This window comes from Capra hircus, chromosome 1, assembly GCF_001704415.2.
Source record: "Capra hircus breed San Clemente chromosome 1, ASM170441v1, whole genome shotgun sequence".
In the NCBI taxonomy this organism is placed as follows: domain Eukaryota; kingdom Metazoa; phylum Chordata; class Mammalia; order Artiodactyla; family Bovidae; genus Capra; species Capra hircus.
Window position 1 is genome coordinate 95,842,227 of NC_030808.1, and position 22,565 is coordinate 95,864,791.

The 22,565-nt window shown below is 42.5% G+C and overlaps 1 protein-coding gene across 6 annotated transcripts in view; it reads left to right on the forward strand.

The window, feature by feature from the left end:
- The window catches only part of TNIK (TRAF2 and NCK interacting kinase), a 396,955-nt gene that overhangs the window by 261,018 nt on the left and 113,372 nt on the right, over positions 1-22,565 (forward strand). For all 6 annotated transcript variants that reach the window (XM_013964598.2, XM_005675313.3, XM_013964609.2 and 3 more), the window contains exons 6-9: positions 1,693-1,783; positions 4,302-4,432; positions 16,593-16,647; positions 18,821-18,899. In XM_013964598.2, coding sequence (XP_013820052.1) covers positions 1,693-1,783; positions 4,302-4,432; positions 16,593-16,647; positions 18,821-18,899 — 356 coding nt within the window. The remainder of the gene's footprint in view (positions 1-1,692; positions 1,784-4,301; positions 4,433-16,592; positions 16,648-18,820; positions 18,900-22,565) is intronic.

Below are 22,565 nucleotides of genomic sequence, written 5' to 3' on the forward strand. Positions count from 1 at the left end.
GAGATGGATTGTTTAAGGATATTTTGGTCACTTGTTTGAGTTTTCAACTTGTGAAAGTGTATAACTAATTTAGGCTTGTATGACGTTAGCCATTTTAGTACATAAAACCTAGTTTAACTCATTTTACCTTAAAAAGTTTCTTTGAGACAGTCTCTAAAATCAGTCAAAACAGTTGGGCAAGAATGTGCCCATCTGCCCAGTTTTGCCCACAAATTCCAGAGTCAGACAGTCTGCACAGCAGTGTCATATTTGCTGAGTTCACTTCAGGAAGATAGCTAGTCATATTTTAATTTGTTTGGGTCAGTTTACTTATCTCTTGCTATTAATAAGGAGGCTACTATATGTCCGCTGAACATTCCTTACTAGATCTGCTTGACATTTATTTATTTGTTCTGCCTTCTTAATATAAGGGAACAAAACATGAAACTGTTACATAAATTAGAATGTTTGGTATTGTAATGATGTTATTTCTCCCCAGTCTGATCCTTGGTATCATAAACTGCCTCTTCAAATCCTTCTAGATACACTTGTGGATGTACAAGCTGATTTTTTAAACATATGAAAATAACAAAAGACCAAGAATAATCAAGGCAATTTTGAAGAACAAAGGTGAAAATTTTATGCTGCCAGTTTTCAGGACTTCTTGTAAAGTTGCTAAGTAGTTAAGACAGGGTGGTATTGTCATAAGGATAGGCAAAGGCCAAGGAAATAGAACAGAGAGTCCATGAACAGACCCACTTCTTCTGGTCACCTGATTTACAACCAGAGCAGTGCTACAGTGCATGGGGAAAGTACAGAAAATAAATAAAAAGTGACAACACTTGGGTATCCGATGCTTGAATTCACAAGCATAGATATAATGTGATTTACTTCAGTATGCCAGTTTTAGATTCTTTTAGGTTACAGTGTATCTGAGAAACCACCTTAGAACAAGTCTGTTTTTAGAACTCATACCACATAAAAGCCTAAGTCAGGATAATTCATGGAAAAATGGAACACAATGAGGTTGAGATGTCACTGAATAATTATTTCACATAATGAGCACAAAGTCACAAATATCATAAAGCACTAAAAAATGACGGTGGTGAACATTCACAAAGGAAATAAAAATTGCTGTTTTCCTCTTTTTTTAATGTGAGCCATTGGTTAAAGCTAATGGGAAATTTCTTGGTTGGTCTGAGTAATACTGTGCTTAATTAAAATTATATAATAGAAGGTAACTTTTAAACTTTTCAATTCAAAAATTGCCCCCAAAAGTGGGGACTTCTGTTAAATCAGTTTTCTGTACAGACTCTGTAGATGTTCCGGGTACCAGCTGGCAAATACAGGTGGTCCTGACTTTTCAGAGTGCTGTTAGGTGAAACATGTGCATGTTGGAACCAGTCATATCATGGCTTGTGTGGTTCCTTGTTACCCGAGATCAGAGTTGACAGGCAGGCGTTTCATTTAGCGCAGTACCGTGCATCATAAGGCCTGCCTGTATATTTCAGTTTATACTGATCAGTTGCTTGCAGCTTAGGATAAATGAATATTGTGCTACATTTGAATTATGACCACATGAAAGATATGAATACAATAATGAAAGTATCTCTGGGTAAGTTTAAATTTTTTGGATCATTAACATCCAAAATACGTTTTTTTGCACCTGGATTTATATTCCTATTAACCCTTCCCAACTCTCTGTCACTCCAGGGGCTGAGTCACCTGCACCAGCATAAAGTGATTCATCGAGATATTAAAGGGCAAAATGTCTTGCTGACTGAAAATGCAGAAGTTAAGCTAGGTAAGAACAGAATCCAATGAGCCTAGGAATTACAGGAATTGGTAGGATTGTTTCAGCTGTTTTTCTTTTTAAATAATGAATGTAAATGTATCACTGTGTATTTGGAGGTCATTGTACCTAGACTGGAAACGAACATGTTTCTTTTCCTATTTAAAAAACATTTTTTAAAAGCACTTTTAGAAGTGAATTGGTATACAATATTATAAGCAGAACCATGTGCTTAATCAATGTGTAGAAATAACTGAGCTTGTTTTTTAAGCAAAGAGCCTTTAGATTAGAAGTGGCTGACCTTGAAACGGTTTCCCATATCTTATAGTTTGTCTGTGTTGTTGCTGCTGTAACAGAACAATGATGACTTATTTTTTAATTGAAAATATCCACACACATTTAGAATAATGGATTTCCTGCTATATTCCCCTGTATTTTAAGTGCTGTTTCCATCGATTTCATTATTACCTAGGGCACCTATACAAAATGGATACTTGAAATTCTACTTTACACACATATTGATTATCCCACTTCCGTCTGCCAGAGTTACCAGTGAGGGAATCCTTTTCTCTGGTCCTTTCCATTAGAGCCCTTCCCACAATAAATCTGGGATTTTCCAGATAAGGTAGAGAATGCCCACATGCATTTGACTACTTGATGTATATAAGTAAGAGCATACATTGACAGATATCCTATAAGATATGCAATTTGTCTTCTAGAAAAGAATCACTGTCCATATGATTGTTTCTTTTCAAAGAGATTTAAATATCTTCTGTGTTTATATCCCAAACATTCGCTCTTGCCTTTTTGTTAAAATAGATCATTTCTATTTTTTTTCTTAGTTAGCATTTGGGACTAAGCTTTCATCTCATGAATATTCCCTTTTAAAACAAAAGCATACATTAGGTAGGGAAAGCAGTTATATATGTACTGACTACATAAGCTATCCTCAGAATGTTCACTCATCACTATTAACAGTTACTTATGAGAGACTATTATGTTCCAGATCATGTACAAAATGCTTGAAGGTAGATGATTTCACTTAAACATTACAGCAGCTCCATGTGACTCTCAGCCTCCTCATTTTATGGATTAAGAAAATGAACCTCCAAAAGATTTATCTACTAGGTCACATACGAATAAGTGTCAGAAATGAGATGCAAATATAGGCAGTCTGACTCCGAAAACTTAGCTGATTACCACTTTTTTTGCATCCTCTAAACACTCTCCTTTATGGTCCAAGCTTGCCTTTTATTTAACACCTATTTTTGGTCCTCCATGGAGCCCTGATATAACCAGATATAACTCCTTGTGATTTTCTCATTGGTGTCCTTTATTCATTTATATTAATATATGCAATTTAAACATATACATTCACTAGAGATTATCATGGGCTTCCCTCGTGGCTCAGATGGTAAAGAATCTGCAATGCAGGAGACCTGAGTCGGGAAGATCCCCTGGAGAAGAGCATGGCTACCCATTCCAGTCTTCTTGCCTGGAGAATTCCATAGACAGAGGAGCCTGGCAGGCTCCAGTCCTTGGAGTCACAAAAAGTCAGACACAATAGAGCAACTAACACACACCCACAGATTACCATACTAAATTAAGTAAGTCAGATAGATATCATATGATATCACTTATGTGTGGAATCTGAAAAAAATGATGCAAATCAACTTAATTGCAAAACCAATAGACTCACAGACATAGAAAATAAACATGGTTATCAAAAGGAAAAGGTGGGGGAGGGAGAAATTAGGAGGGTGGGATTAGCATGTGCACACTGCTATATATAAAATAGATAACCAACAAGGACCTACTGTGTAGCACAGGGAACTCTACTCAGTACTCTGTAATAACCTATAGGGAGAAGAATCTGAAAAAGAGGAGATCTGTGAATCTGTATAACTGAATCACTTTGCTGTACACCTGAAACTAGCAGAACATTGTAAATCAACTATACGCCAATCTAAAATAACTAAATATATGTATTTAATTTAACTGCAGTCACAGGAGTGAAAAGGAAGAAGCATCCAGAGTGCCCTCAACAGATGAACGTACACGAAATGTGGCACCTACAGACAGTGGAATAATATTCAGTCTTAAAAAGGGAGGACATTCTAATGCATGCTGCAACATGCATTAACCTTTGAGGAATTACATTAAGTAAAATAAGCTAGTCTCTAAAAGACTAATACTGCATGATTCCACTTATATGAGGTATCTGTCTATAGTAGACAGATTCATAGAAACATAAAGTAGAATGTTGCTTTCAAGGCACCTGGGGCAGAAGGGAGAAAGAGGAGTTAGTGTTTAGTGGTTCAGTTGAGGAAGATGAAAACGTTCAGGAGTTGGATGGTGGTTATGGTTGCACCGGAAACTGAATGTACTTAATACCACAACACTGTCCGCTATGAAGTGGTTAAAATGGTAATTTTATGTTGTATATTTTACCACAATAAAAAAAAATATTCATTTTATCACCGTATAAGACCTTAGATCACAAACTATTCATTTGTCTTCTCTTAACTAGTGGACTTTGGAGTCAGTGCCCAGCTTGATCGAACAGTGGGCAGGAGGAATACCTTCATCGGAACACCCTACTGGATGGCGCCAGAAGTTATTGCCTGCGATGAAAACCCAGATGCCACATATGATTTCAAGGTATGTCTTCTTACTCTTCATAAGTTTCCAGCCATGCCTAAACATCTCACTCTAAGACTTATAGAGAATTTGCTCATGGCTTTGGGCTTGTGATTTGTATAAATCAAGTTAGTTAGTGTTAGTGTTAGTTGCTCAGTCGTGCCCGACTCTTTGCGACCCCATGGACTACAGTCCACCAGGTTCCTCTGTCCATGAGATTTTCCAGGCAAGGATACTGGAGTGGGTTGCCATTTCCTTCTCCAGGGGATCTTCCCAAGCCAGGGATCAAACCCGGGTCTCCTGCGCTGCAGGCAGATTCGTTACTGACTGAGCTACAAAAGCCATTTCTTGAGTTTAAAATTATGACATTCAAGCGAGAATCTTTTTAACAAACTCACTCATCATATCTCATTGCCTATTTGTAAAAAAAATGTATATAGATGTTTAAACCATTTTCTGTGTTCTTTTAATCTTCTCTTGCTTCTTACTAGAAAATAGATTTTTATTTTGGTTGTAGTTTAGATTTTTGGCAAAGCATATGTATTCTGAGAGCTTTTTATGTTAAAAGAAATCAAGACATGAGTTCATTTTCTTAGGTCATCGTTTTCTGGTTAAAAATAATTATATTTAGTCATTTCTACATAGTTCAAAGTTTAATTATTAGAGTTTCTTTTCAAAATAAGAGAGAATCAGATGGGATGTTTATAGCTACTTTATGGTGTTTCTATAGCCTATTGCCATGTTTGATAGAAATTTGATTTGTGGCTTGATGTTTTGTATCATCAACTGGAAAATTGCTAGTAACTCAAAGCAGTGTTTAAGTGGAGAGGTGAAAGTTTTCTCCTTCTCCAAGAAGCCCTCCTCTTTTCCACAGGTGCATGGACTTTTCACCAAAGGACTTTAATGATTACTTTGAAATACCCTCATCTTACAGATGTGGGAACTGCACAATCCATACCCAGTTAGTGGTCTTCTCACAGACTTGGCCCCATATCTCCAAGCTCTCTGTTCAGAGATTTTCCTAAATACTACCATGTTTCCCTATGATGCACTCCTACATAAATATATATAGGAGTATAAATATCCAATATATACAATGATGATGATGAAAAATCATTGAACCTATTAAAAAAAAATCCAATATATAAAATATAAATGTCCAATTTACCAACAAAACAGACTCTGAAGAGTATATTTGAAGAATTCCTCTATTAAAGAACATTTTTAGTTCTCCACATATGGTGTTATTATTGAAATCAGGTCACAAAGATGCAAACATTGCAATGTCTTTGGGACCCAGTGTCTCAGGGCACTGACAAAATTATTTGCCTCTTTGGAGAAATGCAAGTTTGAAGGTCTAAAAACAAAATAATCTTCTGTAAATTTCCTCCTTCTTTCACAGTTAGTCACTGTAATAACCTAACAACAATCTGTCTGAACACAGCTGCCAAGTTAAAAATTAATCTTTTGCCAAAATAAATGTCATTTATTTAAACTGTTAATGATAAGCACATTGAAATAATTTAATTTGCAAATCCCTTCAGAGGAGCCACTACAAAATATATGTCCCAGACCAGATAATGTGTACCATGATTGGCTATAAGCAATTCTTCAAACTATAGTTGTACTTAACAAGTGCTAACTGGTCTATATCTTGGCCATAGATATTTTAAATTGCTTTATAACACCATAGAGAGTCAGAGTGTTTCAAACATTTAACCTCATTTTAGCCTGTAAGTATTTTGTCTGCCTATAATATATATGGGACTTTTGTTCTGTGGCATAAAATAGATCCCTGTGACTTAGCTATTTTCAGTAGAGTAACTAGAAGAGAACTCCTCTGATCAAGCCGAAGCTTGGAATTAAACTGATATCTTGAATCTCTTTCTTTAGATTATGGTTTATAGTCAGATTAAGGAATATAGCTTGGGGTTGGTGAAAAGTTTTTGAGCTTAATGCATCATCCTAGTGTGAACAAAGCCTGATATATAACTGTAGGTATGGACAAAGCCTGATGTATAACCATAGGTGTGGACAAAGCCTGATGTATAACTATAGGTGTGGACAAAGCCTGATGCATAACTCTAGGTGTGGACACAACCAAATGTATGAATAACCACAGGGAGCATTGTGCTGCACTGGGAGGCTTCAGAGGTGCTGGAAGGTCCTGAGACACTAGGAAATCAAAGATTAATTTCTGTCTTTTATTAAAAGATAAAGGATCGTGATGAGAGAACAAATTCAACCGTATCAGCCATTTTAGACCTTCAGTGCGACTTACTTGTTTGGATTGCCATAAATGTAGGTTGTGTAAGAGGAGGAAAAAGTCATGGCAAGAATATGAGCTTCATTGTCCGCTTGTCATGAGTGAAAGAAGGAGCACAACAGAAGGGTGGATTAGGAAGACCAAGCAGAAAGGAAGATTTGGGCGTTCTTTGAAGATTCGTTCCAACCACTTTGCAGATTTTCTGTGAATCAGAGAAGAAGCTATACTTCAAATAATCTTGCTATTTCTTTCTCAGCATCAGATCTTATCTTTTTTTTCTGTTCATTATTCTTAGGAATGTGGCCTGTCACCAGGAGACAGCTCAGCAATACATCAACTTTCAAAACCATTTATTCATTCACTCAGTGTGTATTTATTGAATACTCACTATGCAAAAGGAATTAGCCAAGCTCTACCTGTATATGCAGTTTTTTACTAGAAAGTCCATTTGCGACCTTATCAAAGTTCAGTGGTTTGTTGCTGTGTTTGGTTGTCCATTTGACCCAGTGTGTATCCTGGCCTCAGAGACTGACCGTAGCACTTCACTCTCACGTGCTGTAGATACTTTGAGCCTAGAGGGCATGTTTAGAATAAAAGAGGAGTTGAAGGCCACTGGGCTTTGTCAGCTCTTCTTTCACAAAAGCCCTTTCTTTCAAATAAAGACAAAATGCAAAGGAATATAGTTTGATTTTATTATTTATTTCTTGTTTTAAGATTTTTTTAATTTACTTTTGGCTGCACTGGGTCTCTGTTGCTATGCGGGCTTTCCTCTAGTTGCAGCAAGCGGGGGCTAGTCTCTGGTCATGGCACACGGGCTTCTCCTTGGGGAGGCTTCTCTTGTTGCGAAGCTGGGCTCTAGGGCACTCCACTCAGCAGTTGCAGCTCCTGGGCTCCAGAGCACAGACTCAATAGTTGAGGTGCACAGGCTTATCTGTTCTGCAACATGTGGGAACTTCCTGAGGCAGGGATTGAACTCGTGTTTCCTGCATTGTCAGGCAGATTCTTTACCATTGAGCCACCAGGAAAGCCCCTGAGTATTATTTTATTTGCCTAATCCCAGGGACGGGGGAGCCTGGTGGGCTGCCATCTATGGGGTCGCACAGAGTCGGACACGACTGAAGCGACTTAGCAGCAGCAGCAGCAGCAATGTCTTTAGAAACTGCTGTGTTTTTGTTTTTTTTTTAACTATAGCAATTCAATAAAATAGGAGCTTCTATATAAGAAAATAGGCTGAAGAGCCCATGCTTTTTCTTGCAGTCTGGTTTTGTCTGATACCTGCTGGGCACAGTATGCCACTGACTGAAAGTAGCCCCTACCCTAAGGAGGAGCCAGAATCTCATTTGCCTGGTGTGTTCCCTTTCCCCTAGAGCCCTTCCTTGCTTGTTTTCAGAACATCTGTCAAAACACTTCAAGCAAAAGGCAAGGTTTCATTTTCCTGATAAGTACGTGGGGCAATAATGAAAGCTTTCTCATTTAATAATAAGCATTCAAAAGACTTGGAATTAATAAAGCTGTTCAAAATTCCTAGGCTGTTTAAATTTTTATTTTTTTAACTTGAATTTCATTTCAGTTAGATGGGGATTTGCCGAGTGTTTTATAGTCCTACGTATTTATTGCTTTAACGGAACTACTCACTAACGGACGTTGTCTGTGGGCTGGCACAGCTGTCCACTGGAGTACTACACAGCCATCTGAACAATGAGATAGTGTATATGTTGAAGTTGGGCAGATTCCAAGATATAGTGTGAGGTACACAGAGCAGCTTCCGGTACACAGAGTAGAGTCTGGTTCTCCCCTACCTGATGGATGAATGGCATGTGGATGGAGAACTTAAACTTCTTTTTTTTTAACTTTTTATATTGAAGTATAACTGATTAACAGTGTTGTGATAGTTTCAGGTGGACGGCAAAGGGACTCAGCCATGCATATACATGTATCCGTTCTCTCCCAAGACTTCCCTCCTATCCAGCATGCCACTTAACATTGAGCAGAGGTCCCTGTGCTACACAGTAGGTCCTTGTTGATTATTCATTATAAACACAGCAGAATGTACATGTTAAACTTTTTATTTTATATATCTTTCTGTAACTGTTCTAGTTTTTTACACCATATACTGGTCATGCTTTTACAGTAGCTTAGTCAAGTAAGAGAAGTATGGTGAAATAATGTATCCCCTCTACCCCACCACCCATCCACTGGCCTGATCTGTGCTAATGTCGTTTGTTATCCACCTAAACTCTGAGACTTTGCACACAGGTGCTGTGGACCATTTAAAGACATAGATGTCTCCTGCAGGGTTTGGGTGAGTATTGTGCTCTGACTAGAGCAAGTACTCATCCTCCTGTGTTACAGATAATTGGCTTTATTCAGACAGAATGAAAAGCACCCCTGAAGGTAAGAGGCTCAGCTGGAGAGAAAGTGAACACTTGCCTAGCCAGGGAGCATCACCGAAGTGTATGCGATGTGCTTTGTGAGAGGATGATCTTCACATTGCAGAGTGAGGTTGGCCTCTCACATGAGGCCTGACCTCTGTCTACTGAAATTTCAGCAAAACTCCCATCCCCGTGTGGCAGGAAGAAAGGATGATACAGACACCAACGTTACTGTTCCTGGCAGAGACAAACTTCTACCCAACATATTCCTGTGCTCCATGTTCACACCCACTTGCACAGGACTTTTTAGTCGGATATACTACCACCTCATCCAGGCTCTCAGTTGATCCCCAGGTGAAGAAAATAACCTGTTCTTTCAATATTTCCCTGTGGTCACATTTCAAATGTACATGAACAAGGACAGAGAAGGCAATGGCACCCCACTCCAGTACTCTTGCCTGGAAAATCCCATGGATGGAGGAGCCTGGTAGGCTGCAGTCCATGCTAAGGGTCGGACACGACTGAGTGACTTCCCTTTCACTTTTCACTTTCATGCATTGGAGAAGGAAATGGCAACCCACTCCAGTGTTCTTGCCTGGAGAATCCCAGGGACTGGGGAGCCTGGTGGGCTGCCATCTCTGGGGTCGCACAGAGTCGGACACGACTGAAGTGACTTAGCAGCAGCATGAACAAGGAATTCTGGGGGAAATGAGATTGTGAATAACTACCTCTAAAGAAGGCTGAGCACCAAAGAGTTGATGCTTTCAATTTGTGGTGCTGGAGAAGACTCTTGAGAGTCCCTTGAACAGCACAGAGAACAAACCAGCCAATCTTAAAGGAAATCAATCCTGAATATTCATTGGAAGCCTTGATGCTAAAGCTAAAGCTCTAATACTTTGGCCACCTGATGCAAAGAACTGACTCACTGAAAAAGACCCTGATGCTGGGAAAGATGGAAGGCAGGAGAAGGGGAGCAATGGAGGATGAGACAGTTGGATGGCATCAGCCACCCAATGGACATGAGTTTGAGCAAACTCCAGGAGATAGTGAAGGCCAGGGAAGCCTGGTGTGCTAAAGTCCATGGGGACGTGAAGAATCAGACAGGACTGGGCAAAACTGAACAACCTCTGCTTGAATGACCTCAGTCACCCTGATTGCACTACCTTGGTTCTGTTTATATATAATGTAGTGTATATGATGTAGGGCATGTCAGGCCTTTGAAGTTGGATAGGATTGGTTTCAAATGTAGACATCACTTCCTTGCACTGTATAACTTCAGGGAAATTATTTAACCTTTCTGAGCCTCTGGGAGTAACAACTGTATGTGACAAGGCTATATTAGAATAAAATGAACTGACATGTATAAAGGAATTAATTCACTACCATTTGATAAGTAGTCAATGTATGGTAGTTAATATTCATGTTTATGTTTTATATGAAGGTACTGCCATTTGGAGACATTTTGACCTAAAAAAAATCCCAGCAATATCATAGAATTTGAGCCACCTATTTGTACTCTACACCTCTAATTTTCTGCTTACATTGAGCCAGAATCTGCTTCTCTACAACTTACACCCCTAGATTAAGGTGCTTCCCTTAGGGACCACATAAAATAAATTCATTTTGCTTTTTCCAGGTGTAGCATTTCCAAAAAGAGAATAAGTTACATGTTGAAAGAATGATTTCTGGTCTTCGTTTAAAAAAAAACCTACTGATTTCTTGGTCTTGGCAAAACTTGGTAGACTCTACTGCACCAATTGCATCTGCTATGAAGCTCTTGTTTGTGAGCTCTAGACCACCCTGCTAGCCTCTGCTCAGGGGAGATGGGGTCAGGACTCAGCTAACCCCATTCCTACTTGGCCATCTGGGTAGATCGCAAGGCTGGAGGAGGAAGGACACACCTTTTCCTGTTTGCTTTCTCTAAGCTTCCTGTTTACTCTTGTAACATCCCAGAAACTTCTTTGAGTACCAGGGCTCCTTGTCACTCGCTGGTTTGCTCGTTGAACTGCCAGTCAGTGAGAATTGGACCTCAGGATTTGTCTGTGCCAGTATTTGTTAATACCCACTATGTACACTGCCTTGTGTTAGGAACTTTGCATATATACCTTGTTTTTTGATTGTTACTATTTTTAATGTTTTTTAAATTTGTTTGGCTGTGTTGGGTCTTAGCTACGGCACATGCGATCTTTCGCTGTATTGCGCAGATCTCTAGTTGTGGCACGTGGGCTCAGTTGTTGCGGCACGTGGACTTTGCTCTGAGGCATGTGGGATCTTCATTCCTCAACCAGGGACCAACGCATGCCCTGCATTGCAGATACTTAACCAGTGGACCACCAGGGAAGTATCCTGCATATCTTACTGAATTCTCATATTAACCGTGCAAGATAGGTGTTCTATTCATGCTACAAGTGAGGACATCGGTTCAGAGGGTCGAGGGGGGTCACCCCAGGTCTGCTCGCTACACAACATGTGTTCTTTCTACCTGTCAGGGCACACTGGGGCTCTTCTCCTGCCCGCCGCCCACCACCCCGCCCCCCCCCACCCTCCTTGTATGGCTGGTTTGGCCTTCTGAAAGTCCTCTTCACTTGTTGAGCAACCCAGCCCCAAGAGGAATGGCCTCTTGTTATGTTCAGGTTCCTTTGTGCCAGCTAGCCCCCCACCAGCCAGAAGTTGTGTGCGTGCCTCTGCCTTCTCGGAGGCACTAGAATTTGTCTCTGTTCTATTGGTGATGCACACGGCACTGGGCTATTAATCATGCTGCTGGCCAGGCTGCACAGCACCTCTAGAATAATGAATTACCCAACTCCTGCCAGAATGAGTCACACCACGGCCACGGAGGAAACTTATCTCTCCCAACTCTCTCCTCATCTTGTTTCTCCCTCTTTCCTCTCTCATCTCCTGTGATCTGTCTTGCCAGTTGTAATTGGAACATTTTCTCCCGTATTTAAGTTCTGAAGTGTCTCTGGGACTTGCTAATATATCCAAAGGCTTAAACAAGGCCCATCAAGGACGTTTATTGCTTTCTAGCATGGGCAGTTAAGCATAGCTTACAAGCAGCTCTGGGTATATATGGCCAGGAATATAAATGTTCCTTTTGGAATACAAGAGAATCCCAGAAAGGGGGAAAAAAAAAAAAGATCCTAATAATGATATCAAATGAAGGCTTAAAGAAGAAATAATCTCTGGCCTGGTCATGTGGCAAAGGAGGCACCGGAGTTGGGATGTTGTGATCTTTCGTTTGAAGGGGTTGTTTGGCGGGGTTGGGGAAAGCAGCCAGAGAGAAAATTTGAGATGCTGTGTATTGAATGAAGGAAACTTTGCTCTTTTCACTAGCTCTTCCTGCTTCTGGTGGCATAAAGGGAGCATCACCTAACAACTGGGACCTCTCTTTTTCCTTACGATCGAAATATGCTTCCTCAAATGATTCCTCTGTCCATACGGTCACTAAGAAATGTTTTTAGCCATACTTACATTTCTTGTGTCACCAGAAGTCTGGAGGAAGGCAGGTGAGGATTGATTAATGTCTTCAAAACACGGGCTCCTACCTTCCTGCCCTGTCATCCTTAATTTGTTGACTTATTGCCTCATGGTTGCAAGATGGATGCTGTAACTCCAGATGGCATGTTTGTATTCAAGGCACTAAGAAGTGGGAAAGAGTTGTCAAGACACCAGCTGTATTTGTCATTTATTTCAGGAAAAGCAAAAGCTTTCCCAGAAGATGTTTGCCTGGGTCTCAGCAGCCAGAACTAGGTCACTTCCTTGACTGCCATCCTTAGCTGAGGGAAATCTGGATACCAAGTTTAGCTTTCCTGTGCTCTGAAATGGAGGCAGCAAGGGCCGTGCAGCTTGAAATGCCTGTTGGGTTAGCCAACAAACAGTACTGACCACACCCAATTCCAGGGAAGCCATAGAAGGCTAAAGTGGGCAGGCAAAGGCAGTCTTACCTCACAGTAGAAGACAAGAAATGATTAATTATTCTTGAGCCCACTGTGTGCCGGGTTTTGTGTTAGGCAGCATGCCTGCGTACATGCATGTCACAATTGTCTGCTATGTAGTGGAAAGCTGAGCTCTGTGCGGTCTTCTGGATGCAGTTAAATTAGGAACCTGAACTTGAATCTGGGTCTGTCTGACTTATTCCCACTGCCTCTAGGAAGTTGAGCACTGGTTTCGGATGTGCCTCACTGAATCTCAACACCTTCATCTGAGTCACCAGCACTTTAAGGTACCTGTAGACAAAGGAGGAATCTGAAGCAATTATTTTATGGGTCCCTAATAAGTTTTTTAAAGTGAGTTATTAGGTTCTTACATTGTGATGATAGTTTTAAAAAAAGAACTAGCCTGGGAGGCAGGAGACCCAGCTCTGATTAAAACCTGGTGCTTAGCTGCTCTGTGATCTTAAGTCATTTTTTCTCCTCTGTGAAATGAAAAGTTGGACTAAATGACCTACAAAAGGTCTAAGGGACTTTCCTGGTGATCCAGTGGTTAAGACTCTGCATTCCCACTGCAGAGGGCGCAGGTTCAGTCCCTGGTCGAGGGACTAAGATCCCACATGTTGTGTAAACAAAAACAAACAAAACCATCCTTCTACAGAGAGTCTAGCCTTAAGACACTTAGGTTTTGCTCCTTTCTCTCATGTGTCTATTCACTTGACAAGTATTTACGAAGTGCCTACTATGTGCCGGGCACTCTTCTAATACTATGTACCAGTCAACAAAGCAAAGATTCCCTGCCCTTGTGGACTTCATGATGAAGTGTGTGTGTTGTGGGCAGGGGACACAAACAGTGGACAAGAAACATAATAAATTAGTGATGAGTCAATTACACAGTTGGCAGAAGGTGATCAGTTCTCTGGAGAACAAAAGTGGGAAAGGGGGAAGGGTCTGGCCTCGCTGGGAGAGAGGTTGGGTGATCCTCACTAAGAGCAGAGCACCTGAGCAAAGACTTTCGTGGAGCGAAGAGTCAGTCCACACATGATTAGGGTCGGTGCTGCAGGCAGAGGGAATATCTAGAGCAAAAGCCCTGAGGCAGGAGTTTGCATGAGTTTTCTGAGTATTTTCTCCCCTGTCTGAAGACTAGCCTGGAGCTTTTCTCATCCCAGTTCCATCACTTCCTTTCAGCTGGGTTGGCTTTCAAACCAGTTCAAGCTTCCTACACTTGAAAGCCATTTAATTTGACTTTGCTATGGCAGGTGGGGACAGAGAGCCCAGCCACCGCCTTCGTATTTGCATCTTGGTTCACACTGCACAAACACTCGGTTTCCCAAGATGCTGGATAGGTGGTGGGAGACCTGCCGAGGCCTGGAGTCGTATCAGAACAGCCCAATCCCGCCGCCATTTCCAGACTGTTTTCTGTTGAATGCCTCCCGTGCAGTAAGTGAGTCAGCGTTTTCGTCATGTTCCCCAATGATTGTCTTTGTCAGTGAACCATCGTGTTCCGGTACAAGAGAGCTGTGTGTTCATCTTTACAGTTGCTGCTCTTGAGCCAGCCTGTGATGAGTGAGCTGGGCTTTTCCCATTAGCTCCAAAAAGAACCTCAGTGAGCAAGACCAGCAGCCTGCGGGAAGATTTAGCAAAGTGCCAGGCTGTGCCACTCTTGTCTGTGTGTGTGTGTGTGTGTGTATTCAGTGATACATTTGAATATACCTTGAAATGAAACAAAGAAAGGATGATAAAGTGATGTTCTATGCAGAGATGTTCTTGGAATCTATGGACAGTGGTTTTGTGCAGGTGCGTTGTTATCTTCAAATGGACTGAGAACTTGTAATGTTTATGTGGATGGGTTGATGAGCTCATGAATTAAAGAATCCCTGTTTAGTCCTAGTGTGGGGTTAGGATGTGCCCCAGCCACTTGCTCTAAGGTAGATCACATTTTAGGCAAGAGTCTAGAGCCCCTTGAAAGTCCTGTTCAGGTTGTATGGGCCTGAGTTCAAATACTGAACAGGCCTAGGTGTCACCCACAGGACATTGAGAAGTTTAGTTCTAGGGAATGGCTCAGGGAGGAGTTCATAGTTCTCTTCCAGTTATATCTCCTTGATGTGTGACCTTGACATTTGCTTGGTGGGAATAGCAAGGGAACTTAACTTTGATCTCTGAAATCTCATGAGGTTACAGGTGAGAATTTAGAATGATGTACAGAATGCAACGTATATTTAAAAAGAAAGGGAGTGTGAGAGTCTTCATCAGGATTGTGAACCACTGAACCAAGTATTTATGTGTGTTTTCTTAGCAGTCTTTTTGGCATTTCCTGACTTGCTTTCCCTTCTCTCAATTTGCTTCCCTTCTATGCACTATTTAGAAACAGTTGAGTGGTGTGCACGGAGCTGGGGAGAAGCATATTGTTCAAGGTTGCATAGGTCAAGGTGGAGGCATTAGCCCAGAAAATTCTGATAAGAGCATGAAAGTTAACCTGAGAATAAGAAAGACAATAAGGGTATAGGATTTCTACTTTGCGTATGTGTCTACTTACCAGATAAAAATATATGATAATATTGTTCATTCATTGAACAAATATATCGAGCACCCACTACTGTGGCCAGCTCTATTCTAAGCACTGAGATACAGCAGTAGACAAAACTAAACAAAAGCTCCCCCATCCTCATCTTGTTTGGTTAAATGATATGAATTGCTGGGCTTTTTTGTAGGTTAAAAACAAATGACTATAAATACTGTATGATCTAGCGTCAACTATATGGTCCAGCCGTTCCCCTCTCAGGTCTTTATTTAAAAGAAATGAGAACATACATCCATACAAAGGCTTGCGCATGCGTGTTTGTAGCAGCTTTATTTTTAATGGCCTTGAATGGAAACAACCCAAAGGTCCATCAACAAGTGAATGGATGAACAAACTGCAGCATCTGTGTTGGTGCAATGGAGCACTGCTTGGCGGTAAGAAGGACTGAAGTACCAATACACAAGGCAACACGGTGGGCCTTGAGTACATCATCTGAAGTGAAAGAGACCAGGAGGGTTCATTTTACACAAAACTTTAGAAGATACAGACTAGTCCATAGTAACAAAAAGCAGATCAGTGGGTGCCTTGGAACAGCAACTGGGGTCGGGGACAGACGGGCAGGAAATGGAGACTACAAAGGGGCAAGTGAGACCTTTGGGGAGATGAATGTGTTTGCTGCCTTGCCCGTGCTGATGATTTCACAGGTGTACATGAACACCAAACCCTTTCAATTGGTACCCTTAGGGTATGTGCAGTTAATTACTTGACAGTTTTGTTTCAGTGAAGGTATTAAAAACAGTCAAACAGCAGCAGTTCCTTGTGGTCCAATCAGTAGGGAAATTTTAGTGATGAATTAATGTTTGAAACCTTCTATTTGTTTTTCATACGTGTATGGAAAACTCACCATGTGTCAGGCACCATGAAAGGTATTATCAGCAAGGAGAAAACAAGGCTGTTTTTGCCTGAAGTAGGTTTGAAAAGAGATGGCTGGACAGCTGTCCCATAGGCGTTTCTGAAGCAGTTGCCTGGTTTAGCCCAGGGAGCCTTTGTTGACTGCGTTTACCCATGCTTCTGTGCCTTCCTTGTTTTGCAGAGTGACTTGTGGTCTCTGGGAATCACCGCTATCGAGATGGCAGAAGGTGCTCCCCGTAAGTACCTTCCTCTGGGTGAAATCTGTTGCTGGCCTGCTCTGCAGGTGCGGATGCTTCCTTGCCAGCAGCTTTACTTCTGCTACACCGAGCCCTGCGTGGACTCAAGCTGGCGTACCGAGAAAGCAGAGTCATGTAAATCAACCAGGAATCCATTCATTTCAGAGTGGTGTGAGGATTTGTATTTATGAGGCAAGACCAGAAGGGAGAGGAAAGCAGACTCTGAGAAGTCTTGTCTGTCTTATATACTCAGTGTGTAGTCTATCCTTCAACTACTCTTCACCTGTAGTCAAACTGGAACTAAACCACAAAGAGTGTAAACGCCAACATATCAGAAATTCAAAGCTGATTTTCAGGGCATGGGTTATGGGAACACTTGCACTCGGTTGCTCTCATTCGTATTAAAATACTAACGGTTAGGTTGTTAGATTTCCCTGCTTATTTGAGACAGAGTGGGCAGGGCTCTGGCTACCCAAAGAACCTCTCCAGTTCCTGGGAATCTGGAGCATTGGCCCCACCGAGACCCTCCCCAGCTGCGTGGTCGTCACCTCCGAGACTCCATTCAGGAAGTGCAACTGAGCAGGGACAGCTGCCACGATGGCTCCTCCCAAGGGCCACCCCCTCCAGTGACCGGGAGTGGCAGGGATACAAGGCAGACCCTTTCCTGGAAGACGGGGGCTCCTTGGAAGGCAGCTGTTGCTCCTTCGTTTCCCTCCTTGATTTCCTTAGACTGCAGAACAGCCTAGCACCCTTCCACCTACTGCTTCTCCCTCTCACCTTCATAGCAATCTGACAACTCTCCCAGCCTTCCTTGGCTCCTTTGCTGTTTCCTTTCAGGCAGGAATTTCCTCCAGTGATATTTTCTCATGTTTAATATCACCTTAATGTCTTGCTTTTCAGAAGACCTGGACCAAAACAGGCCCTACGTTAGTATGACGAGTCATTGTGCTCATATGACTTTTTACCCTCGAGTGATCGTGGTGGTCTTATTTCTCACTCGAGAGTTAGTAGAATTCACCTGTAGCATGACTAGGGTGTTTGTTGACCAAATGTCGCTTATCCACAATGCTGGTAGGCATTTATGAATCAGAAAGATAATATTGGCAGTCTTGAAACTGTCACCATGCTTAATGAGCAGTTACTGCGTGTGCGCTCAGTCATGTCCGACTCTTTGGGAGCCCATGGACTGTAGCCCTCCAGGCTCCTCTGTCCATGGGATTCCCCAGACAAGTATAGTGGAGTGGGTTGCCACTTCCTCATCCAGAGATCTTCCCGACCCAGAGATTGAACTTGTGTTTCCTGCATCTCTTTTCTTAGCAGGTGGATTATTTACCACTGAGCCACCTGAGAAGCCCCTGATGAGTAGTAGGAAGGAGCAAAAAATAAACTTTCTCCCAGCAGAATCCTTTAGCTTTGGGGGAGAATGTGTTCTTATTCTAGGCACACAGGAAAAGATATTGCCAGATGTTTAAAGAGTAAACTAGTGAAATATTGAATAGAATGTGTGAGTGTTTTTACTATAAATGATAATGTCATCTTTACAATGAGATATTTTTATGAGTCTTCTACCAGACTTCCTTTGCCTTAATCCTCTGGCCTTTCTGGGGCCATTGAACAAAACCAACCAAACGAACAAAACCCATCATGAAAAGGCTGAAAGCCATTCAAGGTATTTATCAGTACAGAGAGAAAGGTGTTTTGGTCTAGTGCTTTATACTTGAAAAACCCATGTATTAATATTAATAGATAACACTGCAAATGGGGAAGCCTTCACTGTATAAGAGATGTACCATGGATTATTTGGGACTTTACTAATTAAAAATAACTTACTGTCTCCATTATAGTTGTTATGTGGATGTTGTTTACTTGGAGTCTTAGATGGTTATTTTTAGCAAAGCAAAGGGTGTTGAGCCTTTGACTTGTTTTCCTTAAAAATGAAGTGCAAGTAAATATGTTAACAATCTCTAGTTGAAAGGTGTTAGATTTTATGAGACTCCTGTAATCAGTCTCATTTAACGCTCACCAAAGGGAAGCTTTATGATCTCCTGCCTCTGCTCACTGGTCATGCCTGGACTCAGGAAGCCATTTGGCAGCATTATCGGCACAGAAAGGACAGGCTTGGCCCGGGTTTGGCCCCCTAGCCTGAGCTGGCCCTTGTTTTGGTCTCTTGCAGCTCTGTGTGACATGCACCCCATGAGAGCTCTCTTCCTCATCCCCCGGAACCCAGCGCCTCGGCTGAAGTCTAAGAAGTGGTGAGTTTGGTCTTCGGTGTTTTGCAGATTTAATGTCAAGAGTTTCTGCATTTCTGTTTGGAATGAGCTCAGATCTTTAGGTCCTGCTAACAGGATTAGATGAATATGTACTAAGACCTGTTGAATGATTTTCTGTATGCTGTTATTCATCTTAAAGTACATATTAAGGACCTACTATTTGCACGGTAAGTCCTTATTCACTATGAGGAGATATTAGCTAAAGTGGGTAGCAGAACCCAGGAAGTAACATGGAAACACTTTGATTTATCACTCAGAGTAATATCTTTCCCAGCCGTGCAGAACATCTCATCAGAACGGGTTATAGTTAAGGGTCAGCCCATTAGATTGGCTGACTTTTCTTCTGTTCCTTAAAATATTAATTCCCTAAATGTATATACACACTTGGTACTGTGTGAGGTGATTTCCTGCTCTGTGCATGAACATTTATAATTTTTGTGTTTGCTATTGCTTGCTCTTTATGGCAGGTGATACTGGCTGCTTCTTTGTGGCAGTGATCTAACCTTTCCATTTAATAAACTGATTCACATAAAAAGTGACTTAAAGAAAAATACTAAGTGAATACTTGCATGGATGATGAAGGGTATGGTAAAAATTATATTGGTAGTGTCTGATTGACTGGAGTTTGTAAACAGAGTTCTACGGATTAGACCAGGATTTGAACTTTTGGCTTTTTTGTGCACTCACACCAGAGTCTTTGTATCTTATTCTGGAGCAAAAATTCATTGCTTCTTCCCTTCCCCCTGTGGATACGGTGTGTCTTCCTTGATACGTTCTCAATTCTGATTCCCTTTGCCATGGGGCCAATTCCTGGACCATTTGAGACCTCCTATCCTTTTCTAGATGCCTTCCAGGCAGTTTTGAGCATGAAAGGACAAGACCCTTCTGCCTTTTCTCATATCACTTCATCATCAGGTCCTCGTGTTTCTCACAAGCTCACCCACAGTTTCCCCCTCCACGATGCAAGAGCAATCTTAATTAATACCATTATCCAGGGATGACATAGTGACCCTGGCAGAATAAGAGAAAGGCATACTGCACAGAGAGAGGAAAAAAAAAATAGCCAGAATAGATGACAGCCTCAGAGTTAGTTGCCAAGGGCTGCATGGGGAGAGAGTGAGAGTTGCTATTGGTAACAAGGAGGCAGAGCATCCCTCCTCCTCTCTCCGGAGGGTCGCCGTGGTGTGAGACATTGCTCTCTCCCCAGCAACAGCTTTCCATTGGGCACCACGCGGCACATGATCCACAGGTGCCCAGAGGCTCTGCTTCCTCCCTTCTCCCCAGAACAGCTCCCAGAAAGGGACTGGCTCAGTTCTGGAAGATCCTTGGAAACATCAGGGACTGTGAAGCTCTCCGCAAGCTTTCTGTTTGTGCTTCATGCCACGCCTCCCAGGAAGGCTGGGAGGGGCTGCTGTGTCCAGTGGGCTTCACCGACCCTGCCCCCTCCCTGCCTCCTCTGCCTTCACTGACACTGGACAGGTGCTCCTGGCTCCACCACAGAGGACAAACTGACCACCCCTACCTGTGCTGTTTGCCCAGCATGGTGTGGCCACACATTGCAGTTCAGAAATATTTGTGTTCATTGCCAGCTTAAAACAAAACAAAACAAAAAAACTAGCAATTGAGCAGTCCATGGAGATCTCTGGCCTTTTTTTCCCACAAAGGTGCAGCCACACTGCCCTGCCCAAGCATTCCTGCTCCCTTTTAGGGTGAGCCCTTATGCTTCTGCCCCTGTCACTGCCTCTTCCAGCCCAGAAGCTGGAATCCCTTGGTCACCATGCTGGTCCTGCCTTCTTCTTACCCCTGGTCTGCAGTGCCCTTCTTTGTGAGCCGTCTGGCCCCCAGAAAAGTGGCTGACCAGCCCCTGCTCTACCATTTCCTAGTTCGTCGCCCTTGTTCCGACAGGAGCCACCCTGCACTGACCTTGCCTGAGAAGCGCAGACTTGAGGGGAAATACAGGCTGACTTCTCTGCTTCAAAACGTTGGCGATGAGAGCCGATTTTATAATGCTGCAGGGAGCTGGATCAGTCCAGGCTGCCTTCGTCTCAGCAGCCTCCCCACATGGCCTTGCGTGGCTCAGAATGAGAGCCAGCTAGGAGGAGTGCCGCATGCCAGGTGGTGGACGGGAAGATGGCGTGGCTGTTTGAGAGCCAGTGGAGGAAGCAAAAGCCCCGGAAAATGCACCTCCTCAGTCAGAACCCAGCCGTTATAAAGATGGCCGTGCAGCCCCCAGCCACAGGACACTTGGTGGGGCTCGAATTTCTCTATGCTAGAATTCCACTTTTTAAATGAAAATATTTAGGCGCTTCAGAGTACTCGTATTGAACAACCAGGTTCAGAGTGATCTAAAATAGGTCAGGGTTTGGGAGGAAATAAAATATTTCTACTTTCCTTTTCCTTGTTTCTCTTATCGCCCACCAAAAGAAACAAAACTCTGAAGTGTTCTTTTATATCTACCTATTCTCTGCTTTAATGAGTTATCAGGTGAAGTGCACTATTTCCGGTGTTTATTCCAACATATGACCAAAGGGGGCACCTCTGTGGCGGAGACAGCCATGAACTCTTCATTGTAAGCATTCAGCTGAGGATCATTTCCAAGGACTTGACTGAATCTACGACATACAAGGCATACAAGGCACATGTATGCTGTAGTCTCAGCAACATATTTATGTGTGTGTGTATTTAAAATATATATATACTTAAGATATATATAAAAATTTGTTTTTACTGAATTCAGGATTCTTTAAATTCAATAGTGCTCTACAGTCTTCAGAAGTTTCACACACATGATTTCATATAATCCTGTAATAACCTTTATTTTCTTAGCCACAACCCTGCTGGGCAGATGCTCTGGGTCCTCATATTATGGGCGAGAGTCTGAGGCTTTAGGTGGGTTATGGTCCTTGTCCCAAGTTTGTGACTGTGTTTTTTCTACTGCGCCACTCGACTTCTCAGAGTTCAGAGTTAAAGTGGTAGAGAAGGAGCTGTACTAGTCCCTCCGAGTGAGCATTTTTCCCTTGAGCCTTAATATCAGGGAAGAAAGGCAGTATCACTGCTCTTTGCCCCTTTCATTGTAGGAGGAAAGGAGAGCCTCCCTGGGAGCAGGGACCTGGCCTTCCTCAGCGCAGTGAGGAGAGGCCTGGCGCCAAAGAAGCCAGGTGGTCCGGGCTCCAGTCAGAGTTCAGGTGGCTCAGACATTTGATTAGGCCTCCGGGAGGGTTACAGCCTGGGCTGAGTCAGAGGAGAAGGACACTGTCACCCTCTGTCTCCATGTCGCCAAGTGACCGGTGCAGCGGGGCTCCCATCTTTCCCTCCTCGCTCTCCTCTTGCTCATGTGTAGTGAGATTCAGCCTACGTGGATAACCATCTCCTGCAAAGGATTTCCCCTCCCTTCTCTTCCCGCTGTGCTCACCCTGGCCCCTCATCCCTCACGCTTGTACTGCATGCCGTAGCTTCCTTGCAAGGGCCGCTGAAGAAGGATGAGGCTGACTTTGTTCCTGTAAAAGGTGGTCGGTCTTGTCCTTTTCACATGCCCTTTAAATGTGAAGATTCCACACAGGCAAAGCAGTGTTCGACTGAGCTCACTGGAAAAGTCGTAACTGCTTATCTCTGGGAAGAGAGATAAGATTCCTGCTTTAAACCACTCAG